We start from the raw sequence: 23,681 nt of genomic DNA, 5'->3' as shown, positions 1-23,681 counted from the left end.
ATATCTTCCTGAAAGAACTGAAAATGTCTTACCACAGTGATATATACACACCCAGGTTTATAGCAGCACAGTGTTTAAAAGCCAAATCTTGGAAACAGTCAAAATGCCCATCAACTGTTGAATGAATAAAGAAGATGAGCTTTCTTTATATATTGGAGAACTACTCTGCCATAAAGAAGGATAAACGAGATATTTCTAGATAAATGAATGCACCTTGAGATCATACTCTTAAGTAAAATAAATTGGACTCACATGTATAATGTTGCATTATCCATTGAAAGTGTAAATGAGGGCCAAAATGTGTATATCAAAATGTGTAAATGATGTAAAATAGGAAGAAAATATTCAAATGAGAAGGGAACTAGGGAAGGAGGAGGGGAACAGGAAAGGGGTCGGAGGTTCAAAGAAAGGGAAAAGAGCCGGGCGTGGTGGCGCGCGCCTGTAGTCCCAGCTACTCGGGAGGCTGAGGTGGGAGGATCGCTTGAGTCCAGGAATTCTGGGCTGCAGTGCGCTATGCCGATCGGGTGTCCGCACTAAGTTCGGCATCAATATGGTGACCTCCCGGGAGCGGGGGACCACCAGGTTGCCTAAGGAGGGGTGAACCGGCCCAGGTCGGAAACGGAGCAGGTCAAAACTCCCGTGCTGATCAGTAGTGGGATCGCGCCTGTGAATAGCCACTGCACTCCAGCCTGGGCAATATAGTGAGACCCTGTCTCTTAAAAAAAAAAAAAAAAAAAAAAGAAAGGGAAAAGAAAAAGACGAGAAAAGGATAAAGTAGAAACAAAGCTTTTGTAAATAAATAGGAGAGGAGGAGTTGAAGGGAGGGTAGGTGAACGGGTAAAAAAAAGAATCAAGTTATACCATGTACAGGCACAAATTCCTTGTGATGAATGTGATCTTTATATATAACTAAAACGTACTGGTAAACTTAATTTAAAAACTCAATGGAAAGAATTAGGAGTCCAGGAATAAATCTATACATTTATAATCAATTGATTTCAAAAGTGTGCAGAGAAAAACAGTCCTTCAAGAAATAATATTAAGCAAACTGAAGAATAGAATTAGTTGAAACAATGATTGTTTTTGGACATGTCATTCAAAGCACAGGCAACAAAAGTAAAACTAGACAAATGATATTGCGTCAAACTAAAAATCTTCTGCACACTCAATAGAATTTCCTGAAAAAAATTAAAAATAAGATGACCACATGACTTAGCAGTTTCACTTCTCGGTATATATCCAAAGTAATGAAATCAATATGTCAAAGATACACCTGCACTTCCATGTTTATTACAGCATTATTTACAGTAGCCAAGATATAGAATCAATTCAAATGTCCCTTGTTACATGAATAGATGTACAAGTGTGGCATACAAAAGATGGAAATTTTGTCATTTTCAACAACATAGATGAATATTGAAGACATTATGCTAAGTAAAACATGGCCAGACACAAAAAGACAAATATTCCAAAATCTATGTATGTAGACTGTATGTATGAATACAGACTCTAACAAAGTTAAACTCATAGAAACAAAGAGTACAAACCATGGTTGCCAGGATGAGGTGTGGGAGACGGGCACTGGCCTGTATTATTCAGAAAGCAGAAAGTTTCCATTAGTATGAATCAGTTCTGCAGATCTACTGTACAGCATGGTGACAATAGTTAATAATATATTGTATACTTGAAACCTAGTAGTAGAGTAGGTCTTAAATGTTCTCAAGCACATATAATGTACACACACAATAAGTTTGTGAGATGATATACATAATTATCTTGACTTTATTATTTCATAATAAAGTATACATAAATAAATATTGTACATAATACATAAAATATTATATGTTAATAAAGCTAAGGGTGTGTATATATTTATCTATGAAAAATTAGACATCAAATATCTATATTGTATCAAGCAAAAATAGATACTAACTAAAACCATTGCAAAAGATAAAAAAGATCACTACACATGACGTTCAGTTCATTAGACATAATTATTCTACATTTATGTCACTAAAAATTAGTCTCATATACACAAAAATTTAAAAAGAGAGCTACAGGGAGATATTATCAAACTATTGCTATCAACTATTTAGCTCAAACAGGAAAAAAATAATAAAGATATAGAACTGAATGATATAAATATGTATCATAGAATAAGAAATTAGAACATACATTTTTCTTAAGCACATAGGAAGAAATAAAACTACTGAAGTAATAAAATCAGTAAAAATACTCTACAAAGAAACGTTAGGCACTAGGACACTGGGAAACCAAGCAAGCAGCTCCCCTCCATAGTAAGTGGCTACGGTGTGGCAGACCGCGACCCTTCCGGGGGAGAACCACCAGGGCTTCTGAAATCCACACTATGGGTGGAACTTAGGATGCTCGGAAACCAAGCAACCAGCCTGCCCCCCTGGTAAGCAATAGTGAACCTACTGGTGCACGGCCTAGAGTCAAACATCCCACTTCCCTACCCCCCTTTCCTCTGTCCCCGTTAGCAAATGGGAACCAGAAATCTGAGCATCTCTTGGGTGACTGACCGTAGCAAATAAGGCGGATTTCCTTCTACCATCTTTTTGAAGGCAAATATTTTTATTACTGTTTTGCTTTATTCTGATTAATGATACTGATCTATTCAATATTCTGTTTTGATAAGTTCTATAATGTTCTGTTTCATTTTATTTATATATATGATTAAAAGAACAACTCTTGTAAAGATAACGAAATATACTGTGATACCTGTTACTGTTATCCCTGTAAACCTGCTGTAAAGTTCTGTACCAATTTCACTACACGATCTCAGTTGGCTTTATTCTGTCTTGTTCTATTGTATTTTACTACTTTCAAAATTAAAAAAAAACTAAAAAAAAGAAACATTAGGCACAAATAATTATTCTATACAAAAGCTAGCAAACTTGGAAGAAGCAAATTATTATGGCCTAATATAAAAATTTCTGGAGCAGTGAGAAGTAAGGAAAAACTGCCTTACTTAATCAATTGTATGAGACCAATATACTGCAATGCCAAAACCAGCTTAGGGCAGAAAGGAAAAATTATACAGCAATCATACTCATGAACCCCAATACCAAAATCCCAGCCAAAATACTAAGGCATTCATTACACCCAACCAAAATTTACTTTACAAAACCTGTAAGTGTAAATGACCAAAAGTTCCTTAAAACTAGAAATGATTATCATCATTTCAACATGGATAATTGAATAAAATTCAAGAGTTCATGATAATAAAAATAAAAACTATTAACAAAAAAAAGAGATAAAAAAGAGAAAATGGATACATCTTGAGACCATAATGTTAAGTGAAGTAATTTAGACACACAAGCTTAAATATTGCATGGTTTCTCTTATACAAAAACATATCTTTACGTGTATAATGAAAAAGACAATATGAAAACACAGAAAGAAAAACAAAAGTATTGTAATCTAGGGCCCACAATAAAGCTGAAAGCATATCTTGACTTAGTACTATTGTCTATATTTTTATATGTCATTTGACCTCTTGGTCTGGTTTTTAATCTGTATATATGATAATTAACTTTATAAGAAAGTTATAAAAGAAATAAATGCTAGAAAAGTAAACCTGGGGTGAGGGAAAGGCAGAAATGAAGGGTAACTGCAAACATGTACTAATAGAAGTTAAAAAAGAAGAAGAAGAAGAAAAGAAATAAAATAAAAAGTGGATGTTCATAAAAAAGATAAACTTACAGCAACACTCTTAGTGGCAAAAAGTAAGGACAAAGACAAAAATTTCTATTAATAAACGTGTTAATCGTTCTTGCAAATATAGTATAATTTTTAAAATGAAAATTATGGAAGAAAATATTGATAAATTCAAACTATGTTAAAATGTAGAATTACTGTTCCCCAGAAGCAAAGTATATAAGTCAGTATAAAGAAAAAAAAATGCAGTAAGCTGAGAGAAATGTACTGCCACACATATAACCTTCAAAAAGAAGAATATCTACAAGGAAGTCTTTTTATATGTTAGTTAATACCAAAAGAAGATCAAACAATATAGATAGGGACTTTTCACAGTGCAAGGAAACATCAATAGGAAATGATGCTCTGTATCATTAGTGATGAGGAAACTTGAAGTCAAACTTAATATGCCTTTGAGGTAAGGGAATCTCTGCAAGTTTGAGACCAGCCTGGGCTACAAAGTGAGCTCAAGGCCAACCTGAGCCTCATAGTGAGACCCTGTCTCAAAAAGACAAAAACAACAACAAAAAAGCAAAACAAACAAAAAAACCCAAAAACAAAAAACAAAACCCTGACAGATTGTCAAAAATAAAGATGTCTAATCATACAAATAATTGACAAAAAGATACAAAGATTCCTATATATTGTCACTAGAAATATAAACTGTTTTAATCTCTTTGGAATAACTATTTGTCATTCTTGTCAAAATTGAAAAAGCACATAGACTATGAAACAGTATTTTCATTCTTAGGGATGTGACTTGTAGAAACTCTTGCACATTATGAAAGACATCCTAAGATGTCCATGTTCCAATTCCGAGGATCTATAAATATTCTCCCTTCCATAACTGAATGGATCTTGCAGATATGACTAAAAGTGATGGATTTTGAGATGGAAAAATATTCCTGGATTTTCTGGATGAGCCCTGAATAACCAAATGGGTCCTTAAAATCTGAGAACATTTTCTCATAGCAGTGGTCAGAGAGATGCCAGTGCGGGAAGAATCTGATGCAGGGTTGCTCTTTCTAAAACAAAGGAGGTTGGGGAGTAGGGTGGAAAGGGTAAAGGAATGCAAAATATAATTAAGATGTGTTATGCACATGTACCAATCCCCCCGAAAACCGTAGTTATTATATGTGCTGCAAATATGTACTACTAATAAAAATAAAAAATAAAATGAAGGGGCTATATGCAAAAAGAATGATTTCTAGGTGATGGAGAAAGCAATGATACGTATGGATTCCTATTCCCTCTTTGCATCTGCAAAAGGAGTATAGAACTGATCACATTTTTAGCCTACTAAATTTCATGTTGGAGGCTGACTTACAGAACTGTAGGAAAATGAAGTTTCACTGTTTAAGCCACTAAATTTGTGATACTTCGTTAAAACAGTAATAGAACATTAATCTTAACCTGGATACTAGGAGTCATGCACAATAAAACTTTATATAACAGTGAGTGTCATAATGAAAACTGGAAAAATTCCAATTGTCTATTTGCAGAAACATCTATTAAAAATTGTGATATAACACACAAAGAAATATAGTATACAATTATAAAATGAAGTATTGTCATAAACAAGATGAATGAATCAGAAAATGTTGAATAAAAATAGTAAGTCACAGATGACAGTACACAGCATGATACCATTTAAAGCACAAAATTAAGAAAAGTTACCTGATACATCTTTGATGATCACTTACGTACATTATACAACTACTTACTATTTTTTAAAAGTAAAGTGATGAGCTGTTCAGTTAACTATTGGAGCAGGAAAACTGAGAAAAGCATAGCACACACGTAGATAAAATGTGAAGGTGTGGATATTGCTACAATTTTTTTTATTTTTTAAATTAATATACTTTGCAGTACATGGTTACTATGTTCTTTGTGAAGACTCAGTGCATATACATTACACATTTTAATTCTTTTTTCATTTCTTTTCCTTCCTCTCCTCACACCTCCTTCCTTCTATGGATCTCTTTCTCATTTGGGAAACGAGACTTACCTATTTCCTATTAGCTTCCTTTACTTTGCACTTCATTTATATTTTAATTTCTTATGTAATAGAAACCATGTAATATTTAAGCTTGTGTGTCTGACTTATTCCATTTAACACTGCAGTCTCAAGCTGCATCTGTTTTCCTACAAATGACTCATTTATCTTTCTTTATGACAAAGTAATATTTCCTTGTATATGAATGCAAGTTTCTTTATACATTTATCTGTTGATGGGCAATAGGCTGCTTCCATGATTCGTCTAATTTTTAAATTGATTCATGAATTAATGTCCACCTTCAAGACTTAAATATATATTAGTTTATTTCTAGATATTACTTTATAAGTTTTAATATACATATATCTACATAAGGAAAAGCAAAGACTATCAAATTCCCTTCATGACCCACTACATTTAGTGACATTATCCACTCATCCTTCAACTCCAGAGTAGGGAAGGGAAGGCACATTCTAGAGCAATTTTACCACAAAGATTCCATAGCCAGGGACAGAAAAAGATAGGAGAACTTTTTCTAGAAAGGGAAAAATTATTTTCCAAAGTGGTTGCATAGTTGGACATATAAGATTAATAAAAAGGATTCATTCTCGCTATCTTAAAATCCACCAGGAAGCCAGATAATTTAAATTGTGGAGGTCATCTCCTTCCACAAGTGGTGCCCCTGTGTAGGTCTCAAACTGCCCCCCCTGTGTGTGTGTGTGTGTGTGTGTGTGTGTGTGTGTGTGTGTGTGTTAATATTAGATCTTTGCTTTTGCTTTCTACCTGACATCAGGGGGTCTCAGCACACCATTTCCCCTGTGCTCTCTTTGAGATGAGAAGCAAATGGGCTTACTGAGAAGAGTCTGGGCACACTGTAGGAGCTGGATATGCACCTCCAGTTCTCATTTCCTTCAGCAGAAACTCTAGACGACGGTGTAACACTGTACTGACTCTGAGGAAGGGGTAACACAGTCAAAGTGAGACGGCTTCTCTTACTTTTTCCATATAATTGCTACTCTGTTCTATGGGCCACATAGTTGACTCAGGCTTATTACTAATGTTAGATGTTTTTACAAAAAGTGTTCTTATCTGTGATTAGTTGCTAGTTGAATTATCCATAAAGAATAATGAAGTCTGGGGATCTCCATTTCTGTCTTATCACTGGAATCGCTCTGCATTGTATTTCTTTGAGATGTGTTCCTGTTTGTCTTACTCTGTTCTCTATGAGACAGTTTTCCTCCAGTTCACAAGCCTGTCTTACAGGATTTGCTAAAGGAATTTATTTAAACAAAAGCAAAATGCCGCTAATTAATAACATGAATACAACAAAAGCACAAAACTCAATGGTACAAGTAATAAATATTCATAAAAAATTTAGGAATTTAGTAGTGGTATGTAAAGCAATTTTGTCTTTAAAAAGGATAAAAGAAATGTTAATAGCAACTGTTGCTGCAAAAATTGTCAAGGAATGCAAATTACAAAATGATATAAATTCTGGTATCAAAATCATGGGATGAGCAAATGAGGGAAGAAAAGCAAAACAATAATATATTCAAAGTTGTTATCAACTTGAAATAAAATGTTTTAAAATGTCCTTTGTAAGTTTAATGTGACAGTCAAGCTGGATGGTCAACTTGATTGACAGATATTTAGGAGATTAGAAATGCACATTTTGAAGCATATATAGGTGCGTCATGGAGGAATGACCTTGAGTAGCCTGGTATTTGGACCCTTCCACTTTCATGCTATTCTTGTGATCTGAATACCAACCTCTATGAGGTCAACAGCTTTTCCTACCTAGACCTTCCATCATGATGTTTCTGCTTTATAGCAAGACATATATGGTCTGAACCCTCTGAAATATTGAATCAAATAAATCTCTCCTCTTTAAGTTGTAGATGTCAGGTATTTTTACCAACAATGGGAAAACTGACTAATATAAGAAAAGTTCAATGATCATAACTATGTGGTTCAGAAGCCATGAGGAGGAATTTGGCAAGGTTTGGAGATGTAGGTTAGAAAGGTCTTTGAATGCTGTATACAAAGCCTAATGGCTAGTTTTGCCTAGAGCTTAGAAGACCAGAATGCTGATTAAAATAAAGCAGAAAGATTTCAAAAACTTATGTTTGAGCCCCAAAAGAACCATGTGTGAAACTGGGGCCAAAGGAGGTATAGTTCTAAAAAGAGTAGAAACATCAAACAGAAATCAGTTATTAAGAAAGGAGAGAAGATTCTCAGAAATACAGCAAGACACTACCCACTGCAGGCTTAAGGTTGTAAGATACAAATATTTCCTTTAAAAAGAAAGATGCTTCTATAGCAAGGATATCTAAGGAAGTGATTCCCAGTATTTACTTCCAGGCAGCCAAAGGCCATTGAAGCCAGGGTTTAAGAGGGCTGGCTAATGGTTGCTCTGGCATCAGACCTTGGTGTTATCTATGTGATGCTGGTTGTTCAGGTATGATGAATATAAGAGTCATGGGATCATGGAGGCTTTTACTACAGATTTAAAAGGAAGGCCTGGGAGTTCAAGCTATGTACTGCTGTGATATTGGTGCATGTATCTGTAGGAATGAAGCTGAAAGTGTAGCGGAGACTCCAGGAAGTCAAGTATACCAGGAACATAGAATGTCTGCCAAGGAAAGTCACAGGAAATGAACACAGCCAGACAGAGATGGTGGTCATGTGTGTTATAACCAGCAAAGCTATAGGAGTGGGTCACTCAAATCTTCCAGGACTCCCATTTTATCATGATGTTACCACTGCTTTATACCATTGTACATTGGGATCGTGTAACCTGCCTTTCAATTGTTACAGGGGTTCACAGCTAAAAGTTTGTCTTTAGTCTTAGAGAAGACTTTGACCTGGACTTTTGAGCAATGCTATAACTGTTCAAACTTCATAAATCAATTGTGTTTTTTGGTTAGACACAAGATAGTTTTATCATGTTAGGTAGGAGTATGATTTTTTGTCTTTATTTGGGGATAAGTATGGTTTAAGAAGATGTATTTGCATATCAGGGAGTAGATAGAATGTAACAGTTAAGCTGCTATTAGCTTAATTGGCCTGAGAGCAAACTAAGAAATTATTAAAGCATGCCTCTGGGTGTGTCTATGTGGGTCATTGGAGGTGTAACTGTAAGTACTCTATCTAGTCCTTGGATACTTCTCTTCTGCTATTCCCCTGATCTGTTTCCTAGCCACTATGAGGTAAGCAGCATTCCTCTGATAGTAACTTCTGCCATGATATTTCTGCTTTGCGGTCAGCTTACCATGGACTGAATCCTCTGAAATCATGAGCCAAATAAATCATTTCCTAAGTAATGGGAGTCAGGTATTTTGTGTCAGAAAACTACCTAATGCACCCCATTATAACTACAAGGCAAAAACCTATGGTAGTCTGAATAAATAAAAATAGAATTCAAAGCATGCCACCACAACTACAAAGGAAGGCAGCAAGATAAGGAAGACAGAAAAAAAGAATCTGCAGAACCAATAGAAAACAATGGACAAAATGACAGTGGTTAAGTCCTTTCTACTCAATAATTAGTTTGAATGTAAATGAATTAAATCCTCCAATCTAAAGTCATAGTGACTGAATGGATAAAAAAAAAAAAATAAAGGACCTACCTCTATGGTACTATGGTATTTATAAAAAAACTCACTTCATAATTAAAATGAAAGTAATGATATCAAAAAATATCCCATGTAAATGGAAACCAAGAGAGAACAGACTTAGCTATACAAATATCAAAGTAAATATAACTCAAGTGAAAAGATAAAAAAAATGACATTATATAATGATAAAGGGTCAATAAATCAAGAACATATACTAATTATAAACATATATGCACCCAATATCAGCATATCTAAGTATATGAAGTAACTGTTAAAGGATTTGAATGGAAAGATAAATTGTAATACTGTAATAGTAGGGGGATTCATTATCCTAATTTCAATGATAGATCATTCAGATGAGATACTAATGAAGAAAAGTTTGACATGAATAACACTTAATATGAAATAAGCCCAACAAACATTTACAAAACATTTTATCCAACAGTGACAAAATACACGTGCTGGCCAAGAGTATAACTCAGTGGCACAGCACCTGTCTGGCAAGCATGAGGTCAGGGATTCTATTTTCAGTGCAAAAAAGAAAAAAGAAAAAAAAAAAAAAAAGAAAAAAGGCCTTCTTAAGCACACACAGATCATGCACAGGCTAAAAGACAAATCCTAGCAAATTTAAGAAGATTTAAATCATATAAAGTATTTCCAACTGCAATGGTATGGACCTAGAAATCAGTAAGGAGAAATCTGGGAAAATGTGTAAGTATTAGAAAATTGAACACAGGCCTAAACAACCAATCGGTGAAAGATGAAGTTAAAGAGAAATTTGAAATTGGACAACAACTTGAAACAACTGAAAATTAAAACACACTAAAAATTTATAGAAGGTAGCTAAATCAGTTCTAAGAGAAAAGCTAATGACCATAAACACATCAAAAAGAAAAAAACATTTATTATATTTTGATACTGGAAAAAAAAGAAAAACTAAGCGCAATGTTAGCAGAAGAAAAAAAATATCAGAGTAAAATAAACAAAATAGAAAAAAATAACATGCTGTAAAAATAAAAAAAAATTGAGTTTTTTGGAAAACAAACAAAATGTACAAAATAATTACACTAAAAAGTGTACTCAATTAAAACCAGAAATGTAAAAAGAGACATTACAACTCATACAACAGAAAGACAAGAATTATGAGACAATTACATTCTAAAAGCTTATATTAAGTAGGAGAAACAAATTCCTATACATATACAAACTACAAGACAGAATCATGAAGAAATAAGAAAAATTGAACATACTAGTAAAGAATAAATTCAGCAACAACAAAAAATGTCCTTCCATCAAAGAAAAATGCAGGTCCTGGTGACTTTTACCAAACATTTTTTTTTTTTTTTTGTCTTTTTCCTTTTTATCGGTACCAGGGATTCTCGACTGCCTGCTTGCAAGGCAGGTGCTTATGCCACTGAGCTAAATCCCCAGCCCCTTTTACCAAACATTTAAAGAATGAATGCTAACCTTTCACAAACTCTGCCCAAAAACTGAAGCTGAGGAAGAACTTCTAACCTCTTTTCTCTTGTACCATGATGCCAAAGTCAAATGAAGTTATCGCAAAAAAGAATAATACAGGTCAATTTATTTTCAAAAACATAGATGGGAAAATCTTCAACAAAATGCTATTCAATCAAATTTAGTTATATACTGAATGGAGTATTCACTATGTGTAAGTAAATATTTATCCTGAAATACTAATCATTTCTCAGCCTTTTAGCTAAGATCAAGTGTAGAACACAAACATTTTTATATATGCAAAAAGGATGAGTTAACATCACCTTCACAGAATGAAGGACTACATATATCATCCAATTAGGTGTAAAAATTGCATTTGACAATAGTTAATAACTATGTATAATAAAAATGTTCAAGAAATTAGGTATAGATGGAATATATCTCAACAGAATAAATGTTATATGTGATAAACCCACAGTTAACACTATACTCAACAGTGAAAAGCTGAAATCCTATTCTAAAACAGGGATACTCACTCTCAACATTTCTTTTCACACGTAGAATTACAAATATTTGACAAAGTAATTAGACAAGAGAAAGAAATAAAAGGTTTCATACATATGACATATATATATCATATATATATATGGAAAAGGATAACGTGTCCTGCAAACAAATGGTCATGGGAAAGCAATATATTCATATGCAGCAGAAAGAAATTGGACTCTAATATGATGCCATTTACAAAAAATAACTCAGTAAATTAAAGGCTCAAACAGAGAACTGAGTTGTAAAACCTTTGGAACAAAACAGGAGAAAAACTATACTATACTGGCCCAGAAAATGATTTTTAAAAATATGACACCAAAAGCACAGGCAACAAAAGCAAAATAATAGGCAAATGGGATTACATCAAGATAAAAAGATTATGTATAAAGGGAATAATTAACAGAGTGAAGAACAAAAGAAAATTTGCATGTCTAATAAATGATTAATCCTGATAAGAGGCTAATATCCCAAATATATAAGGAACTCAAACAATGGTATGAAATGAAACAATACAATTTAAAAATTGGAGGCAGCTCAGCCAGGGTGACCAGCCAGATCTGCTTCTGCTAACTGGCTTACTTCATATGTGCAGCCAGCATGGGCAGGGACATGCAGTCAGGTAAGCCCCATGCACCTGCAGGCTACCATTGGAGACCCTTGCTTCTTTTGGGCAGTGAGCACCCACTGGGAAAATCAGAAAAACACACTACTGCGTGCCTGCCACCATTGTGGGAGTCCTGCTATAAATACGCAGGCTGAGAGAAGCAGCCCCACCATCACACATCCCTGGTCTTCAGGGAAGCCCCAGTGTAGCTGCACATGTCTGGAGAAGTCTGCCTCATACCCTGCTACCTGCCTGTGAACCTGGGTTCAGAGAGACCCAGGTGCCTGTCCCATTCCCATGCCCCTAAAGAGGGGCAATCTGAGACTTCCAACCAGCACCGAACAAGTCTGGGGATATAGTCATAGAAGAAAATGGAAGTCACATACCTGAAAGTCACATACTTCAGAGGAGAACATAGCAACTAAAGAAACAACTTCATGAAACTGTAAAATAATGTCTCATGTAAAAGAAGAAATCACAAACATGAAAAAATTGCTGAGCGTATCTAAAGAATACACAGTTTTTTAAAAAAAGAGGAGCATAGGAAAATGATGGAAACCTTAAATGAACAATAGAGGAAGGAATTACAATGCGTAAAAAGATTCAAGAGACATTCAGAAAATTAAAAAGTCAATGGAAAGCTGGCAAAACTGCTTGAAAGATAGACTTTCAGATCTTGAAGACAGAATTGTAGCTAGTGATCACAAAAAGAAAGATCTCCTAAAAATAACAAGGAACCAGGAAATAACAATTCAACTATTGAAAGACGATGCAAAGAGAAATGATTTCAGAGTGGTAGGTAACAGTGAAGAAACAGGGATCCACAAAAATGAAAAAAAAAAAAAGGATATTTACAGTAGTAATAGAAGAAGACTTTCCAAACATGGAAAAAGGATCTGGCATGCACATAAGCAAAGCATATAGAACTCCAACTAGCCAAAACCAAAGAAAATCTACACCCACACATACAATAATTAAGATCCCAGGAATTCAGCACAAAAACAAAATACTAAAAGCTGTTAGAGGAAAGAAATGGATCACCTATAAAGGAAAACCAATCAGAATCACAGAAGAATTGTCAACATAAACCATCAAGTCAAGAAGAATTTGAAGTAAAGTGTTTCAAATCCTGAAAGAGAACAACTTCCAACCCAGATTGATGTACCATGAAAAACTATCTTTCCAAACTGATGGAAAAATAAGGTATTTCCTTGACAAAGAACAACTGAAGGAATTCATGACCACCAAACCAACCCTACAGAGTGCTGAAGGATATTTTAGAGAGAGATAAAGATGACCATGGTTCCAGGAACAGCAGCAGAATTAGATCACCAAACAGGACAGGCAACCGAATGAAAAGGAAAAGTGGAGGGCCAACAGCAGGAGGATGGCAGGACAGAGACAGACCAGTGTATTCTGGCTGTTACCATTAATGTATCTGGACTCAATTCAGCAATAAAAAGAACACAGGGAGAATGGATAAAGAAACAAGATCCATCAATGTACTGCATACAAGAAACACATTTAACTTGAAAGGAAATTTATAGAGTAAAATTGAAAGGAGAGAAAACAATTGTTCTTCATGACAGGAGACCAGAAAAAAGCAAAGGTAACTTGTCTATCAATTACAGAATGGATAAGAAAGGTAATGGTATTTTCATACAATGGAAAGCTACCCAGCTATAAAGTAGGGTAATCTCAAGGCTCTTGTAGGTACATGGGTGCAACTGGCAATCATGTTCATGGGAGAAACAGCTTGAACTCATGTGGGCCAACCCTAGCATAAAAAACAGAAGGAATTAGTGGGATTCAAAAAGCATAATAGATATTATGAAAGTGATAGAGGAGGAAATAGCTAGCAGGGGAAGATGATAACCACTGTTAATTTCTTATTGTCTCATCTTGAACTCTTGTATCATTTGCACAATTTTTTGGTTTGTTCTGTCTTATTTTGTTAGATTTTACTATGTCTGATGGTATGGGCAGCTATTTTGAAGATAACAGGATGTATTATGGTAACCATTGTTGGTTTCTTATTATCTTGTTTTGAAGTCCTGTAATACTTTCATTCTTTTGTTTTGATCAGTTTTAGTCTGTTTTCTATTATTTGATTTCAGTATGTGTGAAGGTATGGACAGCTATTTTGAAGAAAACAAGAAATATTATGGTAGCCATTGTTGATCTTGTATTGATTTGTTTTGAATCCCCATAATGCTTTCATTCTTTTGTTTGATTCATTGTATACTATTTTGCTCTGGTTGATTTTATTGTGTGAAGGTATGGACAACTACTTCAAAGAAAACAAGAGATCTTACAGTAGCCACTGTTGATTTCCTGTTGTCCTGTTTTGAAGTCCTGTGTTGCTTGCATTGTTCTGTTCTAATTTGCTTTGTTCTGCTCTGGTTTTTTTATTCTCTTTAAAATAAAAATGGGCAGAATTTGAAGACATTTCTCAAAAGAAGACATACAAATAGCCAACAGATCTATGACAAAATGCTCTCAACATCACTAATCAGTAGGGAAATGAAAATTAAAACCACAATGAGTTGTCATCTCACATCTGGCAAAGGCTGCAAAGGGCAGGTTGTTATTGACCTGCTTTTGAAGGCTGTTCGTAAGCTTGGGTATGGTGGGTTTTTACCACAGCCTACAGGGGATGTGGCTAGATGACCATTACTGGCTGTCCTGCAGTACCTGGAGGAAGAGAGAGAGCCTTGAGACAAGAAGCCTGTTTGGCAAATGTTGCAGAATAGAGATCAACTGAGGATGGTCTGCCCTCGGGCAGAGAGAAAATGACTGCTGAAGGCTCTAAGGTCCTCCTCTTCCTCTTTCTCTCTTTGTCTCTCTCTCTCTCTCTCTCTCTCTCTCTCACATACACATAAATATAAATATAAAAGTAAATGCGAATGAGATAGCATTTTATAGTGTGATTTTAGAAAACTTTTCAAAATAACCAAAAGTCAATTTAAGATACCTAAAGACCCCAAGTGTCTTCCTAGACCACTTTGTTCTTTCTTCCACATGAAAAACTATGTATTTTTCAAAACTCTACTTCTCTTTTATCTCTATATGAAATCTTTGACTGCCACTCGTCCTGCTATATTCCTTTTTAGGAGGATCATTTATTCTCTTTCCACGTCTCAGTCCACCTCATTTACATTTTTGTATAATCCTAGGCAACATGCCAACATTGTGTGTGGTTAGCTACGTATTTGCTTATCCAACTAACTGTGAGCACTGAGTCTGAGTTTTGGGTTTCCTGTGTCTAGCAGTGCCTGGGACACTGGTAATTTAATGGAGGTGTGCTGAACAGATGAGTCCCAACCATACAACGAGCCTAAGCAGAAAATAGTGTAGAGACCACAGGTGGCTTTATTCGTAGGGCTTTTGGCTTTTGCTTTTCTTTTTTTGATATGATTAGTCATGTAAGGGGGTGATAGTGCTTAGTAGAGAAAAGGCTTGGCATCTGTAAAATCTGGAATGTTCTACAACCTATATTAAAACTTTGGGACAGTACTGAGGAAAAGAAACAGGTGAAGATTTGAAAAAATCTCCATTTCGTCGGGAAGTCTCTGTGTCTTTTACCTTAATGTATTACAAAACCGGGAAAGATATTCAGGAACCCCAATGGCCATGTGTGGGGAAAGGCCCTCCCATGAAACTGATGTTAAAAAAAGAAAGAAAGAAAGAAAATCTCTTTTAGTCAGGCACAAGATTTTGGCTGAAGTTCAACCGCATACCTATTCTAAGCTGAATTTGGGTATAGCCCTAATAATTACAGTTACTCTTTAGAGAAAGAGCCCAAGAGGTTTACCTGAAGATTTTTTCCAGATGTAAGCAGGTATGTGAGAAGCACAGTAACGAAGATGTAAACCGGATGAGGCCATTTTGTGCCCCATAGTCTTCTCTCCAGTCGCTGGAATGCTGGGAGATGTTCTCCAGCAATCAGGAAGATGATGCAACACAGTCATCTAACAAACACCAGATGCAGACTAGCCTCACAAGCTGTAGTGTTAAAGGGAAGGGGGGCAACCCCCAAGTATGAATGCCTTTGCAGTTATCAATCTGTCATGAGTTGTAATCAAACAGAAATGAACCTCTTTATTCCACCAGTTCCGGGATAGGTCCATCATATGCCCCACAGACATGCTCTAGGTTTGGGCTGAGCCCCCATGAATCTGTCCCCTTCCTTCACTTTCCCACTGCAGAATCTCACTGACTTAGGGGCATCAGTAAGGACATGCTAATCCCCAGCCCCACCACACAGGTTCTGTCTTTCTAGGCAAGAAAAGATTAACTGGATCAACTTTGCCAGAAACTGGATGTTTGGGTCAAATGCATGTTTAGTATTACTTATATGCATCCTTTTCCCACCATAAAGCCAGAATATGGTTTATCTTTTCACCTTGGCAATAAGAATTTTTAAAAAGTATTTAAGTTCCCAAGGAAAAGAATGAAACTCTGTCACCAAAGTATAAAAACTGCAGGGCACACAAAACTTACTTAGCTCTCTCTAAAATAAAATCATCACACTGCAAAATATATTTTGGAGGGACAAATTGCAATTAACTTGAAATAATTAAATTATAAAACCTTTTATCTCTGGGTTAAAGTCCACTCATAACTGAATACTACAAGTAGCTAGCACTCTGCATAAAGATAGTTTAGTGTGGAGTTGGGAGCACAGCCTCTGAGATCACGTGAAGTTGGATTTCAATTTGAGCCTCACTATGCCTTATTAGTGATGTACATCATAAATGATTTGAGGATAGTACCATCATCTTTAAAACAGACATAAGACCACCTACCTCACATTGGAAAGAATAGTGCAAGTAACAGACTTGAAGAGATTATTTAATATATATCATTAAAGTGAGAAGTCCATAGTGGAATTGAAAATCTTGTGAACAGAGATTTGTGGCCAGGCAAATCCTCTTTTCTGGGCTGCCCAATATTTAAAACCTCTCTTCTTTGCATTTGGCTATTTACACTTCTGTACTTCTACCATAAGCAGTTAATGATTGCTAATTAGCTTTTCCTTCTGCTTGTTCCAGAAGATCTGTCAAGTCCAAACCAGCCTGGATGCTAACAAGGGTTCAGTTGTGTTTGTTACGAGTAGTAGGGCAAAAAATTGAATGCAGGGGATTTGAATACCTTAAGATAGGAATAAGCCTCTCTGGTCTCCATAACCTTAGAAGTTAACATGGTCTGTAATCAAACTAAAAACTGGGGAAAATCTCGTGAGCTAAATTGGCTCCCAAATCCCAGGTCTCTCTGGCCTTCCATGAGATTTCATGAATGCTCCGTGCTCATGTGTTAGCCACGCAGGTGTGAGTGGAGGGTGATGCTTTGAACAGCCTAGTTTGGAGCTCAGTACTCACTTTGCACGCATACTAAATTGGAACAATACAGAGAAGATTAGCATGGCTCTTGTGATATAGAGCCTACAGTTAGCTCCAGGCCAATACTTTTCAACATTGGCCTAGGACAAGACTAGTTTCTGAGAGCAACTGGACAGGAAGAGCTCTTGCCAGAATCTTCTTCAATAGCATGGGGAATTTTTTGAGGCTCCACATCAAAATGGTAGAATTTTCATTAGATACCTGGAGCTTAAAGAACACTGACTAGATGTTAGAGCTGGGTATTTGTGAGCTTATCCCACAAACTGTTTTTAAATTCAACTTTGTTTTTTTTTTGTATGCTAGAATCTTCTACCTGTCATCTTGTTGTTAAGATATGGACAGTAATAGTACTTTTCTGAAAAACAAACAAACAAAAAAAGCTGAGATTCTAGCATGTGGCACCTTTGCAGAAATCTCTTGCATGGTAAAAAATACCAAGACTATTGGCTGAGGTGTGGCTCAGTGGTAGAACACTTGAAACCCTGGGTTTGCTCCTCCGCATTGTAAAAACAAATAACATAAATAAACCACAATGATGCTGATGAAAGGTAGAGGAACAAGGAAAAGATGGGGAAGATTGTATATAAATTTATAAACTGAGATCTGTTCTAGGATTTACTGGCCAGAGCCCTACCATGCACCTCTTGAGGTTCTAGAAAGGCCCAGTTAGGGTCCACTGGCAGAGCTTCTGTTCAGCCCAGAACACAAATAGAAATTAACATGACGTTATTTAGTGAGATCAAGTGAATCTTCCAGAACAAGGTAAATGGACAAGGAAAAATAGAAACAGGTGAAAGACATGAAGCTTTGTGAAATCTTTCTGATCCGTCTCTACAGAAGAACTCACAATGATAAAACAGACCATTTTTGAAAGTCAGATAATAATGCTAACTAAAGTCTTTTTACTGGGAGTTTGGAGATGGTAGTGAACCAACTGAACCAACACAAGAATCACACAACTAGCTTTTTAAAACATACACTATTAAGGCAGCAGCCCCAAATTTTTAAGGCCAGGATGAGGCCTATTTTTATCTGTATTTCTAGCAAGTCTCTAGCTGGTGCTGAAGCTGCAGCCTGAGGACTGGGGTCTCAGGAATATGACTTAAAAAGAAACGGTTGAAAACCAAAATGTCTCACCACCCTACTTCTTCCCCAAATTAACAAATCAACAACAACAACAACAAAAAAAAAACAAATAAAACACCAAACAGTCCAACATTAATATATCAAAACCCATCTGCAGAGATGACTTTTAAGATGAATATTAACCTGAGAGCAGAGGGAAACTCTGCACAGGAAACTCTTAAGTTTCCTGTCAGACTTTTTAACAAAAGCTAAGCACCAGCATGGTATCGTTCTTACGTTTTTACCCACAGAGTGATCATGATAAAACTCCCCAAGGACCAAATTTTAAGCACAATAACATACACAAGCTGTTGAAGATTTTGCTGAGGTGAGGTGAAGTTGAGTGATTCTACAAATGTTTCCATTTCCCCCACCCCTGTAGGCCCCTAGAGCCTTTTCCTATGGCCTGGGTCATAGAGAGTAAAACTTAACCTTATTGTCAGAGCCCCAACTTCCAAAGGCTACCTGAGAGAAAAGGTTTGTCTCTATACAAACACACCCAGCAGCTTGGTAAAGAGATAAACAGAGCATTCTGATAATCCATGCAACTGTGTCAGAAAAAATAGGAGTCCTTAGGAATCAAAGAGAAAGAAAATTTATAAAGAAATTTTATTATATAATTTTTGTATTCAACAAACATAAGAAAAGAATTCTTAATGAAATTTTCCTGTCACTTTTCAAAAGTATTCAACTCTGGAGAAAAATTATTACAAAGCTGTCTAAGTCAAGAATAACATTTGACTTTGAATTAAGTGATAATCATTTTCATCATTTTTCATATTGAAAGCAAGACATTTTAAACACAATTAACATGGAGAGGCTTTTAAACCGCTATATTGTTTTCATTAAGAATTTAAATGTATCTAAGAAGTGAAAAGTATAAATAGATAGAAACGCTCTTTACTATGATAGATACTGCTGCATTCTTCAGATCCATTCTGTGTGGCTATACGGATGCATTTTTGTATAACAGTAAAATTCCATGTCTTCCAATGGTACAGTAATGCTGGAATGCAGAGGGAAAGTCCCATGCATTTCCCATGTTAAATGGCATAACTCCCACAGATCACATACACCTCACCATATTGAATCAGTTCATTGCACTCCATATCCTGCAAAAATAAATCTAGTGCTCGACAGCTGACATTATTGCTCACTGATGTTTTAGTAATATATTTCTTTAACATAAGACAGAAATATACTGAAATTTGATACCACTTAAACCCAAATGTAATCTAGAATTCAACCACATGCATATACCCTACTTCATTTGATGAATGTTGCATTTTTCTTAAAGTTGGCGCTGGAAAAAATTGGCTTGCCTTGAAAACTCAACTGAAGTTTAGAAAGGGAGGGAGATTTTCACTTTTTTAAAAGAAATTTTTAGGGAATTTCTAAATCCTACTATAACAATGCAGGAACAATGACGATACAGAACCTCTGGGAAGTGAGAAGCCGCCCTTCATTTGTCCCTCTCATCTACCTCAACACTGTGGCTTATATCCAATGCGTAAGGGAAGCTACCATGCGCAGTCGGAGTGGCTGAGAAGTGCTGTATACAGCTCTGTGAAGTTGGCACCGACTTTTAGGACAGTCTGGATGCTGATGGCCAGTCTGGTCTTAAATCTGACACCTTATTTCTAAAGGGAATGAAGCCTGTGAATTCCAAGGTGACCCTAGGATCTGGGTGAACCATCTGCAGCTGAGGGAGCATCCAAGTAAGAAGGGATTCCTCTGGGATTTCAAAGCTGCAGCACAGATAACAGTGCAGAGTTATTAGATGTCAGAGTGTCCTCGAGGTGTCTGAAGAGGGATGAATCAGGTCGGCTGGCCACTCTCCCATTTTGCTTTGTCACACCTTTCACTCTCATTTCCCATTGTGACTTTGTAGTTACCAAATGTTCTTCTTTCTTAATTTTTCCTTGGTGTTTTACAAGTAAAGATTTCAGTCTTCATAAACTATCAAGGATTTAGAAAAATAGAATTTAAAAAAAATTTAATTTCAAGATTAGCATTCAAAATTACAAATACAATATGGATCAGCCACAAACCATGCCTTCACATCTGGCTACAACCGTATCAGTTTGTATCACATCACCATTGTTCATACCTATAAAAGCCTATATTGACACCCATTCTACCAGACTAAAAGTTATAAAGCAGCTGAACAAAGCTTCTCAAAGTAAAACCAGCAATACTGCTGCAAAGAAAAAGTGCTGGCTCTTGGCCCAACTGTTTCCATACCAATCAGCTAAGTCAACCTGTTTCTTTCCACTTCAAATGCCTAAGCCTTGGCCTTTGCAGCAATTAAAACCAGATCAGTTTAAGTTTATAACACTGATCTTAATTGTGTAGCGATATATTAAGTTTGCCCTGAGAGTGTCAATACATTTTGCAAATATTGTAAGTCCCAGTTTAACATGAAAAAATAGGCACAAAGAGGCTACATCCCTTGTCCTTTGTCACACATTAGTGTTAAGTGTAGAAGACAGGCAGGGTTATTTTTGTATTAATACTCAACGCCTTTCCAGAGGTCACCTAAAACTCCATTAAGATCTCTGCTTTGGGCTCTGTTACTTGCAGTGTCCTGTCAGCTTTTCTTTCCAGCACTGGAGTTTTAGTACTCAAGACTTCATCCTCGGTCTTCTCCACTTTCTCTTCTAACTTCTGGTGTCTTGATGAAGTGTGTTGTCCCCAGTATTTTATTTTATGCAGAGGAATTTGCTCAAATGCCCTTCTATTTTTAGCTGGTATTAGGTGTCAAGAGAAGGTCTTATAAAAAGGCAATGGGCACGTGTTGCTCTTTGTGAATTTTAGACAAAATGAAGCTCAAAATTTTACAGTTGTCTTACATTCCAATGTTTTCAATGGAAAATAAAATAAAATCAGGGTCTAATCGTGAGGTAATGTTTATTTCTCTGCCACAACACTCAGTGCACTCCCTCAGATCTGGCAACAATCTAACATAAGGAAAGACTTTAGACATTCACACCCTCTCACCAGAAAAAAAACAACCTTAGCTCAAACTTTCCACAAAGCTGAGAAGTCTCCTAAGACCTCGGTCCTTATCTAAGGTAGATTTGTGTAATGCCGTAAGGCCCTGTGTCAATGTCCTGTACTGCCCAGCTCTGGTCTCCATGCTGAGCAAATCTCAATCGTTACATCCAAAGATCGGGTGCTTTCTACTTTTTAATTAAGGGGGAAAACAACAACAAAACTCAACAGAAGGTGTGTGCTCAAAGAAAATAATGCCAGTTTCACACAGCTATCTCCATTTGCAAAAGCTACACACAGTTCTGGATCTAGTCAATAGCAAAGTACATAAATGGGCAGAGCCTCTGTTTAAGCAGAAGAAAACACATCATAGCTCAAAACTTTCCTTGCAGTTTTTGAAAAAATATATCTATGAAGATAAACATTTTGATATTTTTAATAAGCTGTGCCTTAAGTACACTTTGTTTCCACCACTCTCCGTGACTCTACAGCTCGGTTTTGTCTGCCTGGGCAGGGCTGCTGACCCTGTTGTCTCCTTCCGCGCCGCTGCTGTCTGCAGGTGTGAAAGACAAGGAAGCCGAATTTATGCAGTATCTTTTGCCGGATGGGCGAGGTCCATCATCAAAAATGTGCCCAAGATGAGCACCGCACTGAAAGAGAAGAAGAGCATGTAAGGTAGAAGTATGTACAAAGCCGGCTTTGAGGAGAACACGCGGTAAGCAGTTTGAATGGATGGCTAGCCTGTGCAGAAATGATGGAAAGCATCCTGGATGATTTCGAATCCACCTGTCAATAGCTGCAAGATGGTTTCTGGCAGGCGTCATACCACATGCTGGGAATAAAAAAACACTGGAACTGCACATATCAGAAATCATTTAAAGCCACTGTATTTTTTGATGTGTGAAGTCTCTCAGCCAGCTGAAAAATGACTGCAGTAATTGTATGAATTGAATTGACCTTTGATCTCTTCTTGTAAGAAACATGACAGAATAAAATCTCTACCCCCTGACATCCCGGCATTTCTTTTGGCTTTGGGTAGGTGGGTTTCAGATATGCAGAAGTCCACTGTGAAAGATACTGTTTAACTGGTCATGACGGAGGTGATGTTTGCTTTCATGGGCAGTAAAACTTAACATCAGACAAATATTGGATACTCTTGGAACTCAGGGAAGCAACAGCAAGGCTCAGCAGATTTATGTCACAGTCACCAGGGCTGTAAGTATACAAATGGCAATGTTTCGTGCCACACAATTGTTTTTCCTCACTTCCAATAAGTGGAGTGTCATGCTGGCTTCTTTACCCAAATGAACTACAATATGTGGAGAAGGAATAAGCTGTTTAGCTAAAATCTATGCTACTGACTACTCAAAAAGCTGAAGAAACAGAAAAGGACTAGAGTTTTGAAAGACTAAAAAGGATTGTTGGTTTTGATGGTGTTTAAGCAAAATCTAGCCCAGAGAAAGTGTCTCCAAAAGGGTTGGCTCATTGAATAAAGCCCTACATTAACCGCTTCCCTGTTAGGTAGCTTCTAGTAGATGACCAATGGGATATGTCACACTTAACTGTCTCCTACCCTCTCTCATCAGGGCCGGGGCAGAAGGGAGGAGATAGAGACATTAGCGCACTGCATTCATGAAAACATACTGTTTTTCATGTGACAAAACCCAAAGGCTGGGATGAAAAACTGCCATTCATTTTTACATTTATGCAGCATCATCCTAGACTCCAGAGACACAAACAATAGTCCCTGACTTCAAGGAGTTTTCTTCCTACTGATAGAAACAGACAATACACAAGACAGTAAGTGAACTATATGGTATGGTAGGTAGAAATCAATGCTAAGGAGGAAAAATGTGGTATTGTGATACTAACAAGACAAAGTTTGCAGGTACAAGCCTCCCTGAGATAACTTTGGAAATAAAACCTGAAACAAAAATCTAGGGGAAAACATTTTGAGAAGAGGGAGAATCAAGATTTAGGTAAGAATATGACTGAAAAAGGCCTGTAGATGATATATTAATTTTCACTAAGCTGGCTCAGTGTATAAAATGCTTATAAAGTACAGAAAAAGAGAGTAAGAGTTGACAGTGAATTGGAGCTGAGATACCAAATGGAGATGGTAAGAGAGAAATGAGGAGAATGCTCATTACAATGGAAAGAAGCAGAATGAGAGTTTATTTAAGTTTCCCCATTGAAAGTGCTAAATTCAATTCATA

The 23,681-nt window shown here is 36.3% G+C and overlaps 1 protein-coding gene across 3 annotated transcripts in view; it reads right to left on the bottom strand.

Moving 5' to 3' along the window:
- Nucleotides 1-494: 494 nt before the first annotated feature.
- The window catches only part of Msrb3 (methionine sulfoxide reductase B3), a 197,678-nt gene continuing 174,491 nt past the window's right edge, over nucleotides 495-23,681 (bottom strand). For all 3 annotated transcript variants that reach the window (XM_063255081.1, XM_003476108.5, XM_063255082.1), the window contains exon 7: nucleotides 495-22,115. In XM_063255081.1, the coding sequence (XP_063111151.1) occupies nucleotides 21,951-22,115 (165 nt within the window). In that variant the 3' untranslated portion in view covers nucleotides 495-21,950. The remainder of the gene's footprint in view (nucleotides 22,116-23,681) is intronic.

The sequence above is a fragment of the Cavia porcellus genome, unplaced genomic scaffold (genome assembly GCF_034190915.1).
Source record: "Cavia porcellus strain 051 isolate PalLab524CR breed Dunkin Hartley unplaced genomic scaffold, mCavPor4.1 scaffold_8, whole genome shotgun sequence".
Taxonomy (NCBI): Eukaryota; Metazoa; Chordata; class Mammalia; order Rodentia; family Caviidae; genus Cavia; species Cavia porcellus.
Note: the sequence above shows the minus strand (reverse complement) of the source record. Positions and strands in the feature narration are given on the sequence as shown.